The sequence below is a fragment of the Carassius auratus genome, chromosome 34 (genome assembly GCF_003368295.1).
Source record: "Carassius auratus strain Wakin chromosome 34, ASM336829v1, whole genome shotgun sequence".
Classification (NCBI taxonomy): domain Eukaryota; kingdom Metazoa; phylum Chordata; class Actinopteri; order Cypriniformes; family Cyprinidae; genus Carassius; species Carassius auratus.
This window is the reverse complement of record NC_039276.1, coordinates 2,972,855-2,993,112: the sequence shown is the minus strand read 5'-3', so window position 1 is coordinate 2,993,112 and position 20,258 is coordinate 2,972,855. Positions and strand designations below refer to the sequence as shown.

At 36.3% G+C, this 20,258-nt stretch overlaps 2 protein-coding genes across 5 annotated transcripts in view; one reads left to right on the top strand and one right to left on the bottom strand.

The window, feature by feature from the left end:
* Positions 1 to 3,612, top strand: part of LOC113052942 (STE20/SPS1-related proline-alanine-rich protein kinase) — a 51,527-nt gene extending 47,915 nt beyond the window's left edge. For both annotated transcript variants that reach the window (XM_026217441.1, XM_026217442.1), the window contains one exon: positions 2,272 to 3,612. In XM_026217441.1, the coding sequence (XP_026073226.1) occupies positions 2,272 to 2,346 (75 nt within the window). In that variant the 3' untranslated portion in view covers positions 2,347 to 3,612. The remainder of the gene's footprint in view (positions 1 to 2,271) is intronic.
* A 3,532-nt stretch (positions 3,613 to 7,144) lies between these two features.
* The window catches only part of LOC113052941 (beta-1,3-galactosyltransferase 1), a 147,062-nt gene continuing 133,948 nt past the window's right edge, over positions 7,145 to 20,258 (bottom strand). For all 3 annotated transcript variants that reach the window (XM_026217439.1, XM_026217437.1, XM_026217440.1), the window contains 3 exons: positions 16,421 to 16,451; positions 16,036 to 16,073; positions 7,145 to 9,050 (listed from right to left, as the gene is read on the bottom strand). In XM_026217439.1, the coding sequence (XP_026073224.1) occupies positions 7,860 to 8,855 (996 nt within the window). In that variant the 5' untranslated portion in view covers positions 8,856 to 9,050; positions 16,036 to 16,073; positions 16,421 to 16,451 and the 3' untranslated portion in view covers positions 7,145 to 7,859. The remainder of the gene's footprint in view (positions 9,051 to 16,035; positions 16,074 to 16,420; positions 16,452 to 20,258) is intronic.

Below are 20,258 nucleotides of genomic sequence, written 5' to 3'. Positions count from 1 at the left end.
TGCTCAGATTTTCTGGTTCTAGCATTTAGCATTTTCAATTCAATTTTTTTGTTTGTTTTATAGTTGATTTTTTTTCTTTATACGGTATTTATTTAATTATATAATTTTTTAATGTTAGTTATATTTATATTTCATTTTTGTTTTAAATAAAAAAGTGTATTTTTATTTTTAGAGACTAATTTAAATATAATTAATTCTAATGCAAATACTATATATATATATATATATATATATATATATATATATATTATAATTTAAATTAAAAAGTTGATTATTTATTTTTTATTGTGTGTAAATGAGAGAGAAATTTGAAGGTAATAAACAATAAAAAAAAATTAAAATATCTATAATTTTACTTGTTATGCTCGGGATATACATGTATGTGTGTGTGTGTATATATATGTATATGTGTGTGTGTGTGTGTGTGTGTGTGTGTGTGTGTTTTTCACTTAAATGCTTTACATTAATTTTTTTTTTACAATTTTACATTCAATTTATTTTAAGTTTTAAGTTTTATCCTTCCGGTGTCAGATAAAAATACATATCTGTTTCTGTCATTAACCTACAAATAGTAGTCTTACACTTGACTACGCATATTAAGCTAAATATTTCCACATATCACTTTTATTTTACCAGCAACTACAGTATCTGTCCATCAGAGTTTTTTCTGCACGTGTAAGCACACACACACACACACACACAGCAGTAGAAGAAATACTTCGTTCCTCTCTTGAGTAATTCATAATCCTTCACTCAGGAGAAATGTGAGTTATGTCAGGAAGTAGTTTTATGGTCAGACCTTTCTACGGGTCACTGTCCCTCTTATTTAGCAGGAGCGTGAACTCAAGCCCGTATTTCACTCAGTGTTTTTCAGAGAGAGCAGACGCTCACTAACATACAAACACACACACACACACACACACCTCTGTCTGAGAACAGCTGAGTCTCTGTGTCTCCTCCAGAGGAAACGGACAGACGATCGATTTCCTCCAGACACTCGGGCTGGTGTTACCTGTGATAAGATGATCTGCTCTCTAGACACTTGTCAAATACAGGCCACCATTGCATTACTCTTTCATGTTTTCTTTTGCCTTTCATCCCTTAACCTCCCTCTTTGAAGCCTCTTAGAAATTAGTTTTTGAAAGTTAAGTCAAAATGTGAAGTACTTTATTTGAATAAAGAAATGGTCCAGGTTCAGGGCAAGTTAAACTCTGCTCACAGATTTTTCGGTGTAACGTGGATTACCAAGTACCTTGGGTTTATTTATTATTTTTTAATTCATTCATTCATTTATTTATATATTATTTTATTTTTATTTAGTATGCACATAAAGGGAATTATCCAGATTAAATGTGAGATAAACACAATTTTGATTTGTTATTTTTGATTTTTTTTGTATGCACATGAAATGTAAGGGCTACTCCATTGGCAGAATGTGTGGAATAATGTTTATTACCAAGTACCTATTGTTTGTTTGTTTGTTTATATTTTTTATTTTAGTGTGCACATAAAATATATGGAAAGTGTTTTAGACATAATTTGTGGCATAATATTTGATTATCAAGTACCTTGAGGTATTTATTTTTTATGATTTTATTTTTAGTATGCACTCGAAATGTAAGTCCAGCATTGAGGAGGGTTTAAAATCCCGCATGCGAAGCTTCTTTTGTTCTTAAACCAATAATTACTTTTTTTTTCAAATTTAATTTATTCCATTTTATGTAAATTTTATTAATATATTAATATATTTATTAGATTTTATTTTAACTAATAGTTAAATTATTCCCTTGGTTTATCTACATTATGTTTGCTATTTTATTTTATATATATATATATATATATATATATATATATATATATATATATATATATATATATATATATATATATATATATATATATATAATATTATTATTATTATTTATTTATTTATTTATTTATTTTTTTTGTGTGTGTGTGTGATTTTTTTTAGCAATGCCACAATATTATTCTTTTAATTATTTTGTTGTTTTATTTTGTATTTATTTGTTAAAAAAAAAAGTGTTAATTTAAATCATATCATATTTTTTTAATTATATATAATTTTATTTCATTCTGTTATTTTAATTATTGCTAAGAGTCAAATTATTATCTGTTATCCCACCAGTGCTGAAAAAGCTTAACATACTGAACCCGGAACATTCCTTTGAATATTGCTTCAGCAGTCACGCAGGCTGGGATTTGTTTCAGCTGCGTTAACGTGCATTTGTTTCTTTGTGTCTGTGTCTCTAGGCATCTGGCTGTGACAGCACAGAGATCCCAGACGAGGTGAAGTTGATTGGCTTTGCCCAGCTGAGCGTCACCTGATAGCATCTCGTTACCGAATCAGAGGGAGAGCAGAAGGACGGGCGAATGAACGCTGCAGGAGACGCCGCTATGGCATTCAAGACCTCTGCTGCAAACTCCCACCTCCTGCTCCCATTCAGGCTTTCCTTCTCCTCCCGAATCACCTGCCCTCTGCACCTGTTCAATCAAATGCAGCACTTTTATTCAAACACACAAACACACACTTTTGCCCTCTTTCCCAGACACTGTATGCCTTTCACCAAAACATTCCAGCAGTCATTTCCCAGAATTCAAAGCAGGAGCCATCATCTCAGGAGGCAATAGCTAGTGAAACAAAAAGTTTTTTTATGTTGATTGTTATTGTGTTACCTCTTAGCACTTACTATATTATTATTATTATTGACAAAAAAAAAAACATTTTATTTCATGTAAGAGTAGCGCAAAACTGAAGTGGAGACGTCTCCCTCTGAATGTAAAAAGCACATTTTCATCCTGAATGTTAGCACATTCAAACTGTATTGTACATAGACCTTCTGATGTCTAAAATAAGGGAATATTTTGTTGTTTTAATTGTTGTTTTTAGAAAACCCAATGCTGCCATGTGCAAACATGCTGCTTTCTTTATTCGGGACAGTGTTGATGCTTCGACGCTAGAGGTGCCTTGTTTTTTTTTTTTTATCCGTGCCTAAGAAATGTAGGTTACAGGCTTGAAGAACGCTGCTCGTCGGCAGATTTGCTCATAGTATTCTCAGCGGCCGGTGGCTCGCGTTGAAGTTAACAGCTGATGCACTTTGATTTCATGCGGTGCGATGTGCATGCACCTGCGACGCTTAGACCCTACCTAACTATCCACATTTAACCCGTTAAAGCTGACAAACAAGGTCATCGCTACCACAACGCACGCCTTAATCCTGATATATCTTATTCACAGATGGCCAATGGTTACGCGTCATTTTTACAGCACTAGAATGTGTTTGTTTTTGAGCCCAGAATGCATCTGTGTATCAGTGAACATGAAGTATTTTGTAAAGGAAACCAAATGTCTGCTACTGAATGACAGAAAAGCCATCTGTGTGTCCAAAACCAGTGTAGTAGCTTGAATTAAATTATTCTGTTCTCAGCCCAAATGTAAATAAATATGACATACTTTATTATTATTATCATTATAAGTTGAATTGTGTTTTCTATATACCATGCGTGTTCCCTCCCTACTATTCAGCCCTTCTGTAATCATCAGAGAATATAAACTTTCTGCAAAGGTTACAATAAATAAAACACAATTGCTACTATTAAACCGGAGCATGACTGTTTTTTGGGAGAAGAGGGACTCTAACTGTGTAATGTGATTATGATATTTTCTTTTGCTTGCCTCTGCGTGTGTGTTTTTTTAATGCAGTAATTGCTATCATTTACCACCGGAAAACCTTCAGAAACAGATTCCATTACAGTGTTTTAGTATCTAATCGGGGAGAAAAATGAGCAGATTTATGTGAGATGTGGAGCGTTTATGAGAGCACTTGAACTGGTGGGATGGGGAATTTAGAAAATATCTGAAATGATTTTGATCGAGATGTAAAGTTAAGCAAGCTGTGACTTTAATGTGATTTTAATGGTTTTTTTCTGTATTATATTGGTGCCTACTATACATAACAATGACTAATTATTTGTGCTTATTTTAAAAGGGTGGTTTACTGTTTTTTTTTTCTAGGCTTGATTGTGTTTATGGGGTGCAGTCAAACGTGCTTATGCCTCGTTAAAAAAAAACAACATTATTTTTCACATAATTTACCTTTATTCCACACCGATCTGTCCCTTCTCTGACAGACGCCTCAATTAATTCCTGGTTTTATGAAGCCCCTCCCTCAGAAATACGCGATGGGCTGAGATTGGTCAGCTGGCTCAGTTTGTTGTGATTGGCTAAACCGCCTCGAGCCGTCTGAACATCCCATCCCTCTCAAGCTCATGCTTATCAATTCGAGCCCGATTGAGATGCAGAGAATTATAGGTTTTCACCAGGGGGGCAGGGTTTCATATTTTTTTGAAGCACCCCTGGGCACCGCCATTGGCTAGCAGACCCCCACCTGCTGTTAGCATTCCATTGACTCCCATTCATTTTGGCGTAACTTTGACAGAGAATAACTTTACATCTGAGGCATTTAAAGACTCCATTTTTCCATTAATTATTTCTAAAGAAATACGAAAATGTATAAAAGGCTCCAATCCGGAAGTCGGCCATGTTGGAGGCACTGACATAAACAATGCCATTGAACGGACTCGCAAATTTAGCTGATTATTGCTATAAAAAAAGGTCGAGTTTTGGTCTGTACTTATTGGTCGCATAGGTTAAACACATTTCGAGTTCTGTCAAAAGTTGAAGAGAAGAGAGCAAAAAAGTGATTAAAGAAGGTGTTTGTGGTTGAGAGAGGTACAGTTACAGCACATGTGTAAATGAAGCGTCGACTATGGCTTAAATGTTAACGCAGTTAACTATGGCTACATTCACACTGTTAGTCCAAATACGATTATCTTTGTATCCGATTGGAATCTGATCTAAAATAATGATGTCCAAACTGTATATTGCAAATGTTCAGTTCTGATTTGTGTGTCCATGCAGCTCTTTGGCAATACGGGAATGACATTGTGTTGATGGAGGTGTTTACATTTGCGATAGATATGTTGTTTTATTTAAATTTTACCACGTGGAAATGTGTAGCCGACGCGCTGGACTACTGCGTCTTGAGCTGCAGAACTGTAGGAGCAGTGTTGCCAGATTGGAAATGTCCAAGTATCGTACCAGAAGTTCAAAATTATCGTATCTGGAAGAAAATTATTGTACAAGAGTCAAAGGAGTTATTTATCTATTCTAAACCAACAACATTTTGACACGACCTGCAAATTACCACAATAGGCAACGCTGTGTAGGAGGCTGGTATGTAACGTTTCAGTTTTTTTCAGAGCTACGCTGGTTTCAAAAATAATAATTGTCTGCTCGTCCGGCAATCTGCAACAACAAAGCCTTGTTTCGGCAGCGACTTTAAACATGTTCCCTAAAACATAATTATTCTATAATAATATGTATTCAACAGCTGCTCAGGTCCACATTTTAAGCCTGCTGGGGCACATTAAGCAGCAGCAGGACTAGCTGGTGGCCAAGGTCAATCACCTGAGCAGCAGGTTGCTCAAGAGCCAGAGGTGAGATGAGCTTTTTGTAAAAATTCATTTACACATGTGGTTGATGAGCTGATGCTGTAACTGTACCTACCTCTCTCAACCACAAACGCCTTCTTTAATCACTTTTTTTGCTCTCTTCTCTTTAACTTTTGACAGAACTCGAAATGTGTTTAACCTATGCGACCGATTATTACAAACCAAAACTCTGTTATTTTAGCAGTAATAATCAGTCAAATTTGTGAGTCCATTCAATGGCATTGTTTACTTTCTGTGCACCCAAAATGGCCGACTTCCAGATTGATGATGCACATTTTTATAATATAGACTGTATAATAAAATTAATGTGTTATGTCAGATGTTGTGCGATTTTAATTGTTGCATCAGACCTCAGAATTGGGACTGGCCAAAAGCACTTTTTAAGTTAATGGGAAACCAAAGTGTGCCACTATTTAAGTTAAGTGCCATTTTTTGACACTATATTCACTCAGGATGCTGATTGCTTTTAATTCCGCCCTAACAACAGCCTCCTGGAAGGCATCCCATAATAGACACCCATTCCTGATTGAACATCGGTTGCTGTAAAGCACTGGCTCCATTATGACACAAACACAGCAATGCCAAAGACTGTCTTTATTTGTCAAGGGTGCTGACAGAGTTTGGCAAGGCCAGCGATTGGCACGTCTCGAGCTGCCTGACCAGTCTGCCAAGTGGCACTACTGTGGGCATTTGGCAGGAAAAGTGACTGGTGAAATCCTCCAAGGATGGAGAAGGTGAGTCGGACATTTTGCTGGATCTCCACAGCACATTTATGCTGTCAAATTCATCAGATTTAAAAGTGACAGAAAATGTACAGAATGGTTTTCTAAAACAGGCTCATCGAAAGTTTGAAAATGTCCAAACAAGCAAATGTTTTACAAATCGTCATTACTCTAAATGCACAATTAGTTTTCAAAGCCACTGGAAAATGGCCATATGGCTGCAGATAATACCCCAATTTTTTTGTAAAACTTCTTACTATTAAAATAATTCTGTATTGTAATGTTTTTTTTTTTTCAGTGAATTTGTCATCAGTCTACATTCATTTAGCTGATGCTTTTATCCAAAGCAACTTACAATTGCTATATATGTCAGAGGTCGCACACCTCTGGAGCAACTAGGGGTTAAGTGTCTTCCTCAGGGACACATTGGTGTCTCACAGTGGATTCGAACCTTGGTCTCTCACACCAAAGGCATGTGTCTTATCCACTGCGCTAACATCACCCCCATACATAAGTTTCACATAACCATTCAGAAATCATTGTAATAAGTTCAATTTCTACATTGATCTTTTTTTCAGGCTTCTTTGATGAATATAAATATCAAAATAACAGCATTTATTATTATTTTTTTTTTGTAATATTATAAATATCTTTGATCAATTTATTGTGGGCCAGCTGAATACAATTATTAATTTCTTTAAATCTTTGACTTGAGATGACTGTGAGTATATATATATATATATATATATATATATATATATTTTTATTATCCCTTTAGAATCTTGAATATAAATGAGCAAAACATAAAAAAAAATAACACTTAAAAAAAAAAAAAAGAACTGCTATATATTTTTATGTGAAAAATATACAGTATAATACAATAGTACCGGATGGGGATAACATGTTCATTTTTGTTTTCAGAGTTAAATGTCAGATCCCCTAAGTTACACCAGACAATTCAAAAAGGAAAACACATGAACCACATTTTGGCCTCAATGAAATCAAATTCTAGAGAATTTAGAATTTCATTATATTCCACATTTACACTGCCATCCTTACACAATCTTTGTACAGGTTTGACAATGTACAGTAAATACTCACTAAATGATACTTGATATCAAGCGTTAATGACTTTAGTTATACAGATTTACATCATAGCTACAAACATGAGCTTTTCTGAAGCAATGGAGTTTAACTTCTAGGAGTAAGAAAATAATTTTTATACTTATAAATATGGAACTATACATTGCGTTATCTTTTTCAAGAAAATACTTTTTCTGAATGTGTAAAACAATGCAGGTGCTTTCACATGATAGTAAACAAAGCAATGGTACTTTCATTTGTACAACCAGAATAATGTGCAAAGAAAATGCAAAATGTTGTGCCCCCGAACCAAAAGAAACTCCAGCATGTTGAACCAGACAGACTGGCACAGTTATAATATTAACACGAATAGCACATTCCCCACCCGATTCTCAAACAATAGGCTCGGCGTGGTTTGAAATGCCCCAGAAGGATGTAAGTATTTCTAAGAAAGAACTACCATCTGTGCATCATGGGGATTTTTAAAAAAGGGCACAAATACACATCCTCAGGCAGCTCCCACTAACACTTGAGATGCTTCTTGCTGGTCATGTCATTCCAGATACGATGCATCTCCTCAGGGGAGATCTGGTGTACGGTAATGACTCGACGGTACCTGCAAAGACTGTAGGCCATTTTCCAGTGATTGAAGCCACTGTTCTGATAAGGATGAATGCCCAGCTTCCTTAAACACACCCCGACGTATACGTCCTCCAGATGCAAGAGTCTGGTGTGCAAGGACGTCTTGTAAATGAGCTCTGCAACGTCCGCCGAGAACACATACCCAGTGCCGGAGCAAAATGGCGGGTACTTGCTCTCAGGGTAAAGGTCTCTGGGCATGTACCACTTGCTGCGCATGTCCCGAATGGGTCCGCCGTTGATGACGTATCCCGTGAAGTACCTCCGTCGGGGTTTGGTGGCTGGCTTCAAGAGCTTATACACCAAGTTGTCCATGTTCACAAAGATATCACTGTCCGTTTTCATCACATACTTGGCTTGGTTGCAGAAAGTGGCCACCCAGCGCATTCCCATCAGCGTTTTGAGAGTAAGATTGTGGTACGAGTCGATGAAGTCCTCGACTATGATGTCGTGAAAGATCTCGCTCTCTTGCTCCACCATCTGGTTGAGCACCGCATCTGTACTGCGTCCCAGAAGAAACAGTGTAATGATGCTAAGGTCGCTGAAGGTGCTTTCATCGCCCCATGTTTCCCTGATGGCTTGGCGGGCGTCAAACTCTTTGTGTGTGGTCGTGATGAGGATGACGAGGAAGGGCACATTGATTTCGCATTTCTTGGGCTCATTGATGATAAAATCGAAGGCGTGGGGGTTCAGTGGACGTGTGCGGATGTTGCTGAAGGTTGTGGTGGAGTTGCTCTTGACTGCTTTCACCGTTTTATGCGCCGGGACGGACAGTTGGCTCACGTAGGACGATGTGGGACGGGATATACTTAGGTACCACAGAGCGCTGGCCCAGCAAACGACTGTCAACACGTAGAGGCATGATACTTTTGAAGGCATTGTGAGGCATTTACGTGGACTTGGATCTGTAGATCTCGAACGGCCTCGCAGCCATTAGCGATGGTAGCTTAGGCAGGAATGCAGAACCCCATGACGTCAGCTGTCAGAGCGGTCTTCTCTTCACATGAAAGCTGTGGGATTTTGTAGCAGGTCTTTGAATGCTCCCTGACACTCTTCTGCATGTTCCAGTGAAATCTGAAAAACGAAACCGCAAAAGTGGGTTCAGACCAAAACCAGACAACTGGGTTCCTTAACTGATGTCTAGGGACCAAGATGGATAAATATAATTTTTTATTTACATATATGCAATTAACAGATGCTTTTATCTAAAGTGACACATTGTATTCATAACACATTTTCTTTTTTCTTTTTTTTATCAGTTTTGCTTTCACTGGGAACTGAACCCATGACTTTGCTTTTGCAAGTACCATGCTCTACTGTTTGGGCTACAATGCAGTTTAAATCACAACAGAAAATATGCACAGAAATATGCTGTTATTAACCCTTATGTTTTATTATATTTATTAAAAATGCCAAACCACTATCTATTGACAGGACTGTCAAGAAATTTAAATGGGGTACAACTTTTTAACTTGAACACACTGAAAGCTCCTTTGGCTTTTGGATTATGGTAGAAAATAAGTCCTGTGACAAACAAAAGTTTTTTATTCTTACACTTTCATCAAGATAATTTTTACATATAAACACTTTTACAAATTTTGAAGCCTGTATACAATTGTCAGAAGGTAAAGCACTACACCATGGTTGCACAGCTTTAAGATTACCAAGTTTCCCAACAACTCTTTCAGTCTTTACTAAAGGTGAATAGTATAAAACATTTTAATTAACAGATATAACTATATGACTTTGCCTAGCTGATTATTCACAGTACATGAAATTTCTCTGAAATGCTATATTTAAATATGCAAACTTGATGCATAATCTAATCAAATATGCAGTACTTTGCATAACCCTGATGACTGGATAAAATCAGGTTCATAATTCTTGTTTCATTTTGTTTCCATATTAGAGCTAACATTTTAGAGTGGATTAAGGATTTCTCTTATCACTCCATAAATTAAAGAATACTTTCAACAGTCCAAAAAAAAAAAAAAAAAAAAAAATCACCATGTATTAGGAATAAAATGAATTATATGTCAGTGAATGATACAGTATAAGAACAAACTGCTCTTTTTAGAACAAATAAAAAGGTATGAATACAACTGTAAAGTTTGGTGCATGTAAGTGCTACAGAAGTGGAGATTTCGGACCCTTGTGAATGAAAAAAAACAAACAAAAAAAACATTAATGTTTATTTTGGATGTTTTATTTCATCTCGCCTGAAAGAAGACAAGTTATTAAAGCACAATATCCCAAAATCTCAAAAACAACAAAGGTTTTGCTTGTAGTGTCTTGCCATTTAAAATCAACAAGTTGGAACATTTGATATAGAATAGTTTGCAAGAATGTTAATAAATTACACCTTCAGGTGTCCTTAAATGCAATGCAAGAGACATGGACTATTTATACTTGACTTTTTAAGACCAGGGGCCCGTTCTTTGTACGTTGCTTATTACATCCGAGATTCAATGTCACATCCAAGATGAGTACGTCATAACTCAAATTAATGCATGACTCTATCTGTATAGCATGTGTGTAAGATTCAAATACAGGCTTCCCTAACCTGAGATGTAAATTGGGGACCACGGTCTGAGACAATATCTAGAGGGATGTCATAAATATGGAAAACTTGCTGGACAAGAAGGTCAGCGGTCTCACAAACTGTGGACAATTTAGGGAGAGCCACAAAATGCACTACTTTGGAAAACGTTCCACAATAGTAAGTATAGGGTTGTTGCCTTGTAAAATAGGCAGTCCAGAAATAAAATCAAGAGCAATGTGAGACCAGGGGCGGCTGGGAATAGGTGAAGAATGATGCAAACCTGGAAGATAGTTTTCCCATATGCACACACAGAGCAGCCTTTGACAAATTCTTGGTTATCCTTGTTGGGTCCGTTTAGCCTCCCGAATGACTGACTCAATTTCCCAAGTGATGGCACCAGCCACACGTGAAGGAGAGAGAATGGTTTCAGAGCTTGGTGGGTCCATGTGGTTTAACATTCTTTTAGACAGGGCGGTAAGTGAGGGTAAAATTGAAGAGACTAAAAAAATAGGGCCCAATGTGCTTGTCTAGGATTTAGATGCTTAGCAGTTTGTATGTAGGCTAGATTTTTATGGTCAGTTCATACCAAAAATGGTTGTTCAATTCCCTCAAGCCAATGGCTCCTACACCAGAATCAGAGGCATCCACTTTCATGATGAACTGCCGAGAGGATCTGGCTGAATAAGCACAGAAACTGAGGTGAACAGTTCTTTCAGTTTGTCAAAGGCCTGATCAGCCTCCTGAGTCCACATAAAAAGGGTAGAGGAAGAAATGAGGCTGGTGAGAGGAGAACTATAATCCCTAATAAAACCGCGATTAAAATTGGCAAAACCCAAAATTCGTTGCATCTGTTTAAGGGTGGTAGGATTAGGCAATTCTGTCACTGCCTGGATCTTCTCTGGATCAGTTTTCACCTGCCTGCCCTCAATTACATATCCCAAGAAGTTAACAGAACTGACATGAAACTCACACACCTTAGCTTTTACAAACAGTTTGTTTTAGAGAAGCCTTTGCAGAACTGGACGAACATGAATGACATGTTCAGAGATGGTGTGGTGTGTCTTAAATGTCATCCAGAAGCTTGGAACGCAGCTGGACCATTTGTCAGTCCAAAGGACATCACCAGATATTAAAAATGTCCACGGGGCATGTTAAAAGCATTCTTCCATTCATCCCCTTCTTTTATTCTGACCAGATGGTAAGCATTCCACAAGTCCAACTTAATGAAAACTGTGGTTCCATGAAGGAGCTCAAATGCCTAGTTGATAAGAGTTAAGGGATATTTGTTTTTAATAGTTATGTTATTGAGACCACAGAAAATGATACAGGGATGTAGAGTGCAATCTTTCTTTTCCACAAAGCTCCAGGGGGAGATTACCTAATTAGACCAGCAGCAAGGAAATCGTGAATGTATTTCTCCATAACCTCCCTCTCAGGTCGAGAAAGGTTGTGCAGTCTACTAATAGGCAGAGGAGCTCCAGGAAGCAGATCTATGGAGCAGTCATCGGGACGGTGGGGTGGCAAGGTCACGGCCTTATCCTTACTGAAGACAGCACCAAGGTCATGGTATTCAGAAGAAATAATAGACAGATCAAGGGGGTCTGGATGGAAACCGCTACAGCAGCCTCAGCTGGTGGAAGGGCAGACTGCAGACAGGAGGATTGACAGGGTAAACTGGGATAAGAGTCTCACGTAAAGGATAGGCAGTCTGAGTGGGGTTACAGAAGCCAGCTGAATGGGCTGAGCGCTAGTAGACCACTGATCAAGGAGAGAAGAGATTTTATTCAGTTTATTGCCAATTTGAGAAATCTGACCTGCCATGGCTTGATTGCTTTCGGTGAGATTCCGAACCTGAAGGTCATGTTGCCCTAAAAGTGCACCTTGAACAGAGAGAGCTTTGTGAACTGAATAGGTTTCTGCTGGGTCCATGATTTGGCCAGATCGTTCTGTCATAACCAAACACAGCTTTGGACCCAAAAGCAGAACACAGACTAAAAATGATGCAAACAGGCCAGAGACATGTTGGAAGAGCAGAGAGAATAGTTTGTTGAGTGGGCGTGGCAGGCAGAATGCAGGATGAATACAGGTGAAGTCTAAAGCACAGGAGAAACAGAATTAGAACTCTAACAAAACACATGACCCAAAAACTGGTCCAAAGACACTAGGAGGCGTTAGCACAGTACCTCATAAGCAGACTGAACGATGTGGTAAAAAATGACCCAAAGTTTAAATACTGGAGGCAGATGAGTTTATTGGCAGAAGGCGATTCACATTCAGCAATCAGCCACAGAAAGGAGTGTATAGTCATGCCCCGGGATACACCAACTCACAAACACACAAGCACAGACACACAAAACGGAAAAACATAGTTGGCCAAAAAAAACACAAATCCCTGACAGCTATGACAGCAACTCCAGGATGAGCTTCGAAGAACCAAGTGATCCAAGATCATGCCAAATCAACAACAATCAAATCCAGCTAACTGAGTTAGCGACGTACGAAGAATGGGCCCCTTGACAGCAGTGTAGCATCTGTCATTATTTACTCACCCTGAGATAATTCCAAACCCACATCAGGGTGCAAATAAAGTAAATAGGTAAAAGATAGAATTTTTAATTTTTGGGTGAACTATACCTTTAAAAGGTGAAGAAACGATTTAACCAAACGTGAGGAACATTTGCTTCTTTAGTAAATACAGAACATCCCTCCTGCTGGAATGCAGCAGGAGCCCCCTTCCAAACTAAATATCTGAATAGACATTTAGCCAAATATTATGATTTTTAAACTGACATTGCAGGAGATTGTAACATTTAGAAAGATTTAAAGAATATGAGGTGGAGGATGTGCAAGTGTTTGAAAGCAGCAGTCCTCTGTTGTGTTGCCTCTGTGGAAATGAAAGCGATGTGTGATTCCCGCACTGAAGTTTTCAGCCGTTTAGACATTTGATAAGCAAGCTGTGTCGGCATATAGCTGTTTTCTGGCTGAATCTTCTTCTCAGTGGGGAAGATCTACAATCAGCACATTCACGGAAGTGAGGAAATATAACTAGGACGCTTTACAAAGAAATCATTTATTGTAATATATTCCAAACAAAATTTAACTGGCTGAATTATTATCTTCTTTATGCATGCTAATTTGTGTTTGCCATCTACTGAAACTGTGGTACATAAATATTTGGAGGAGCAAGGCACATGCAAATTTAACTAAAAATAAATATTAGTGATGTCCCGATACCACTTTTTCACTTCTGATACCGATACTGATGCCGCAGCTTTGGCTATTTCCCAATTCCGATATCCGATATTTTTATCTTATTCTAGAACTAATACTAATACTAATAATAAAATAAATGGAAGCACTTTGCTCAATTAGCCACCTATAAACATACAAAATCTTTGTAATTATTTTATCTTTGTTATATAAAAAAAAATAGAACAAAGATACACATTACAATTACACATAACACACTAATAAAAATAAACATTGTTTTGCAGGTACAATAGTATTTAGCATTAGCATTCAAAAAATGTATTTAATGAACAAGTAAAAATAAAACCATTATTATTTACACATTACAGTTGTACCTAGACAGTTGCCTATGGCTGATTCTACTAATCCTGTTTGATTTTATAGTCTCAAGTATTCAGAAATGACACACAAGAAAATTTTACTTCAGTAAAACCAAGGATTATTTCTTGTAAGGGTTGTGAGGTCCATATGTTTTTGTTGAAGAAATTATAGAGGCTAGCATTTCTATTGCAAAAAGGTGGCCAAAAATTTGAAATGAATTAATTAAATGGAACATTGAAACTCTAAGAGGATATTAAGGCAGATATTAAATTAAAACACGTTATTAACTTAATGTCATCAAAAAAAAAAAAAAAAGATTAACAGGATTATAAACGTAGCTAAAAGTGATGCACGGGCCTCATCGTATGCTTTTTCATTTTCCTTATCTCGGCGCCGGGCTGCTGTTGTCTTTTCCCGGGCATAGATGTCCATCAGTTCTGATCATTTGCAGACAGCCGACAGCCGCAAACATGAGGTGAGCATGGGAAATGCTAATATTCAAGCATTTAGGCAATGGTTTAAGCTACATTTTCCCATGGTTTGTGTTGGATAAGTATCGGATAGGTATCAGATCATATTTTTTTCTCCCCTCCGATCTCCGATCTAGCGTTCTGGGCCAGTATCTGCATGATACCGATGTCGTGGGTCGGGACATCCCTAATAAATATACAGTGAAACATTTTTTTTTTATATCATACAATTTTGAAAATAACTATAAAGTAAATACTGTATAAAAAAGTGTGTCTGTGTGTGTTGATGTGTTGGTTTATACGTATATACATACATACAGATTCAATGAACGAATTAGCCGATTTTCTGCATGATCAGCCCAGACTGAAAACGTACAACAGCACATAAGGTAACCCACAGAAAGTTAAAGAAACATACTGTGATGAGAAAAAAATATTATTTATAATATATTATATAGGTAAGCAACAATACACAACCAAGATGTTTCCGCATATATCAACAAAATTGCTATGTGACAGATTTTATACAATAGTAATTCAATATACAAGAAGTTAAAATTAAGTTCCAATATAAGCTAAAGCAGAACTGTGTGTCTCAAAGTAACCCAGCTCTGTTTCGTTAATGAATGAATCAATCGTGTGAGTCATAGGCTATATTTACAAGCCCGATTTTTGGTTAAATCAGACTAAATTCATTACGATTGATAAATCTGAATGTAGTGTTTACATGAACGCTAAATAAAGTGATCGGGTTGATGTGTATGTTTATATGTCACAAGCTTCAAATCTGAATAGATTTTTATTTTACATGCGCATACTGCACAAATATTGAGTTTCTCTCTGTTTGCACATAATAACCACTCTCCTACATGGTTTCTTTATTTTTTTTTAAAAGCAGAATTAATATTTATGCCAATCCATAGACATTTATGGATAAATATTCAGTACATATAAACTGATGTGCCATGCTGCTCATATTAATCATGCAGTAAAAATGTCCATCCCTGTGCCCAAAATGGTTTGCCTGTGGATAAAAATCCAAAACAAGGACTGGTGGGAGGTTGTCCTGCTCCACTTCACAGTTGCTGAGTGAAAGGAGAGTTTTATAATGAGCTTTTGGCTTAAGAGCCGCTCGTTTCACGTATCATACGTCATTACACATTATTTCTGCGTTATTGCACATAAGCAGTGCTTTCAGTTTCGTGGTTCAATCCAACAGAGTGTTTACACCAGATAGAGCTCAATCGGATCGACTCAGGTGTTTACATGAAGGCTTTTCAGTCCGATTTAGCCGTCAAGCCGATTACAATTGTAAACGTAGCCACTGATTCAGTGGCCCATTCATAAAGACAATAACGTGCCTCGTTTCTGAATAAATCAGCTGTTTAAAAGTATTGGCTGGATGAATGTACAACGACTGAATGAATGACTAAATTACTCGCTCATTAAAACAAGTAATCAACAAGCTTTCACTCACCTTTTATCATTATACCATATAGCTGGAAGATGCTTCATCTAGAAAAATTTTATATTAAAAAAATATTTGATTCAATATGCCACTTTAAAAATGGAAATGCAAATTATTAACATTTGAACATAAAAATAATAAATATAACAATAATAAATTCAATTTAATTATACATTCATGAAAAGTATAAAACATTTTGACATTGATAGAAAAAATATATTATATATAAATTATATAAAATTATATTAGAATTTAAAATGATATATTATATTAAATAAATGTTATTAAAATTGTATTAATTAATTTGATTTTGTATTATATATAATAACTATAATAATAATATATAATTATTATTATTAGTATATAAATTATACATTAACAAGCTTTTACTCACCGAAACAGTAAATAGCTGGAGGATGCATCATCTAGAAGGAAAAAACAACAACAACTGTATTAATCATAGCATTTTAAAAACGATTATGAAGTACAAAATATCATCAAAAAAACAGTGTTTAGGTCAAAATACTTGTATATAATATAATATAATATAATATAATATAATATAATATAATATAATATAATATAATATAATATAATATAATATAATATAATATAATATAATATAATAATAACATTTAAATTAAGTATCACAAATAATTATATATACACACACACACACACAGACACACACACACACACATACACACACACATTGCTTGCTCAAATGTGAAGATGAAACATTGAATGTAGCCTTCCACTTGACAATATGTCCCTGCAACAACTGTGTGACAACTACCCCCTAAAACACATTAGATCAACTGCCCAAAGTCCTAGTTTTATCATATTCTTTTTCTGTGAGTAGATCCTGATCTGCTGTCTCCTGTTTCGTTACATTGGACACATCTCAAAACAATCTGCAGCACATAGCAACACCCTGGCAACCACGCACTGTAGTGTTTGTATGTGCAAGAACTACTCACATTTCCTTTATAAAATGTACAAATTTGTTTAATAAACATTATTACATTGTATACTGTAGTTCTCAACAGATCAGTAGTTAATATACATTGCGAGAGTTGTCATGAAACTTTGATTGATAAATTTTAATGCATAATTTTATTTGAATGTAATTAAGCTAATGATCTTTTAAGTATAGTTATATTGTTTGTTAATTACTTCTTAATGAAAGGCAGATCTTTAAGAAGATTATTTGCGTGTGCAGAGCCGTTCTATGGGAAACTGCAGGGAAATCATCCCGTAAATCATAAATTAATCCAAATAATTGTTTGTGTGACACACACACGTATATGTATATATATATATATATATATATATATATATATATATATATATGTGTGTGTGTGTGTGTGTGTGTGTGTGTGTGTGTGTGTACATATATTTGCACATATGCATAAAAAAAATGGTAATTTTTCATGATGACTTCAAATAACCATTAAAAAACAACAACAACAAAAAAACTGAAAAGCCCCAGTGCTCTCTTTGTGGCTTTATACTGATATGAATACTGCCATTAAACCCACCGTAGTTTGGCAGAGCTGGTGACCATCTGCTGTGCTGAAATGAAAGCAGTATTGCCAGACCAGGTGAAAGTAAATGTCAATCCATAAAATGACTTTAAAATCACTCCGAAATCTCTCCTTTCCTCAAAGGTACAACATGAAAACCATTTTATATGAAGAACAGGTGAGCGGATGACTTTACTTTAGTGTGTATCCATACATGCATACACTAACACACATAATCTACATGGGAAGTGTAGTGTTAAAACTTGTGTATCCTATGTTCATATCCACATTCGTGTGCAGAAAACTCCAACATATTAACCTGAACGAAAGTTTCGGGTTTGTTTCAAGATAGCATCATTCTCCAGGCAGCCTACAAGATGAGCTGCTGGCACCACACACACACACACACACTGATGTGAACTGCTTGAGATAATGTTACAATCACAGCGTGTTTATCAGAAAAACAGGGAGAAGATTCAGTCTGTAAAAGCAGATAAAGTCCTCAAAAGGCCAAATGCCTCTGTTAAAACAAAACATGGCCACAGATCTCCACTCTATTCAGATAAGCAGCTTGTGGATTCATTTTATTACTTGGTTTTAGCCCCAGACACATTCAAAGCTCACTCTTGCATGCGTTTTATGCTATTGATTTGCTGTGAGGGTTTTAAAGCTCCTTTGATTGACTTAATAAGAAATTGTGGCAGCTTTAAAATGGCTGTAAATAAATCCAGTACACACAGGCTCCAAGATTAAAGTCAACATTGATTCACAATTCACCCAATTTACTTTTTTTATACACATTCCTCTTCTTTTTGCGCAATTCATCAGTCAATGTCATTGTAAAAAGAAAAAAAGTTTTTGCAGAAGTAATTTGCTCTGCATGTGCAAAGACCTCTCATGTTTTTATGTTTTTTTTTTTTTCATTTAAATAAGAAGGTTTTTAACAAAGACCAACACTACATTTTGCCTTACTAAATGTGTTGTTTTATGCAGAATGCATTACATTATAGATGTTGTCTGTTATTTTAGTTATATATATACATACAGTATATATATATATATATAAATGCTGCAATGTAATGAACACAGTTAGCAAAAAAGATTGTCTTGTAAACATGTCTGATGAGAAATAAAATCCCGATCCATCTTCATGTTTAAAAAAAAAAAAATTGTGACAGGTGCAGATTCACCAGAGACAGAGACTGGCTCATCCCGAGCAACACCTGTGCTGCTTTCAACAACTACAAAATCCTATTCTTAGGGACACAATACTGCAAAAAAGCAGTTTTATGGCCAGCCATTTTTCTCAATTCACCAACCTCTGGCAGAAATAAACAGCAGATTGGCTTTTAATCATAATATCATTTTCAATCTCTCTTGCATTGATTTAACCCGGCTTCATATCTCTGTGACTAACACCTTCTCTAATAATTTTCAGCAGTTGTTTTGCATAATGACTAGTCTATTGCAAATATAATATCAAGTGCCAATATGCTGTGCTTCTCTTGTAAATGAGGCTGTTTTCTGCTAATTTCTTTCTTTAGGACTTAACAGCAACACTTAGATTGCTTTTTGTTGCAACAGAATGCAAACGTGAGGTACACACACCGTTTTTGTTTCATAAGCTGATGGATTTGTATATGAATTGATTTATTCAGGGACCTCCTCTAAAGCTGAATTAACTGAGAAAATTAAACATGCACGCTCTGTTCCAAAACCTAGTGAGCTACCTCGCAGTTTACAGTCTACATAGGCAGCATTCAGTGCATTATGGATAATCATAAGTGAAAGATTTGAAACTCTCTGCATCTGTGCATCATACAAAGTGCAAAACAGATTCAATTTAGAGTTGATTACAATAGAATTTGGAGTTGGTACTTTATGTTGCTGAGCTAACGTAGTTATACTCTTAATTTTATTTTAGTATTGCTGAGATACTTTTACAGTTTTTGTTAATATTTTGATTTTCATGTTCATTTAGCTTTAATTTTAGTAGTTTTTTTTGTCACTTTAGTTTTTATTACAATTTAGTTTTAGTAACTTCAATACTGAGACTATATACAAATTAGAATCGTGTTGGCAAACCTGTGTTGGCAATTAGCTGAAATAATATATATATACACACTCACTGGCCACTTTATTGTAAACCTCGCTAGCAGGGGCGCCGGACTGGGGCTAATTCTCAGTACTGATTACCAGGGCCCCGAAGGAAGAGAGGGCCCTTGAAAAGTCTGGAATATTTATTTTCAAGAGGAGGGGGGGCTATGCATAGGGCCCGGGATTTTGTGCAGCGTCCCTGCTCGCTAGTACCAGGTTGGACCCCCTTTTGCCTTCAGAACTGCCTTTATTCTTTGTGGCATAGATTTAACAAGGTCTTGGAAACACTCCTCAGAGATGTTGGTCCATAATTACATGATAGCATCATGCAGTTGCTGCAGATTTGTCGGCTGCACATCCACAATCCGAATCTCCCGTTCCACCACATCCCAGAGCTGCTCTATTGGATTGAGATCTGGTGACTGTAGAGGCAATTTGAGTACAGTGAACTCATTGTCATGTTCAAGAAACCAATTTGAAATGATTCGAGCTTTGTGACATGGTGCATTATCCTGCAGGAAGTAGACATCAGAAGATGGGTACACCGTAGTCACAAAGGGAACAATACTCAGGTAGGCTGTGACATTTAAATGATGCACAATTGGGCCC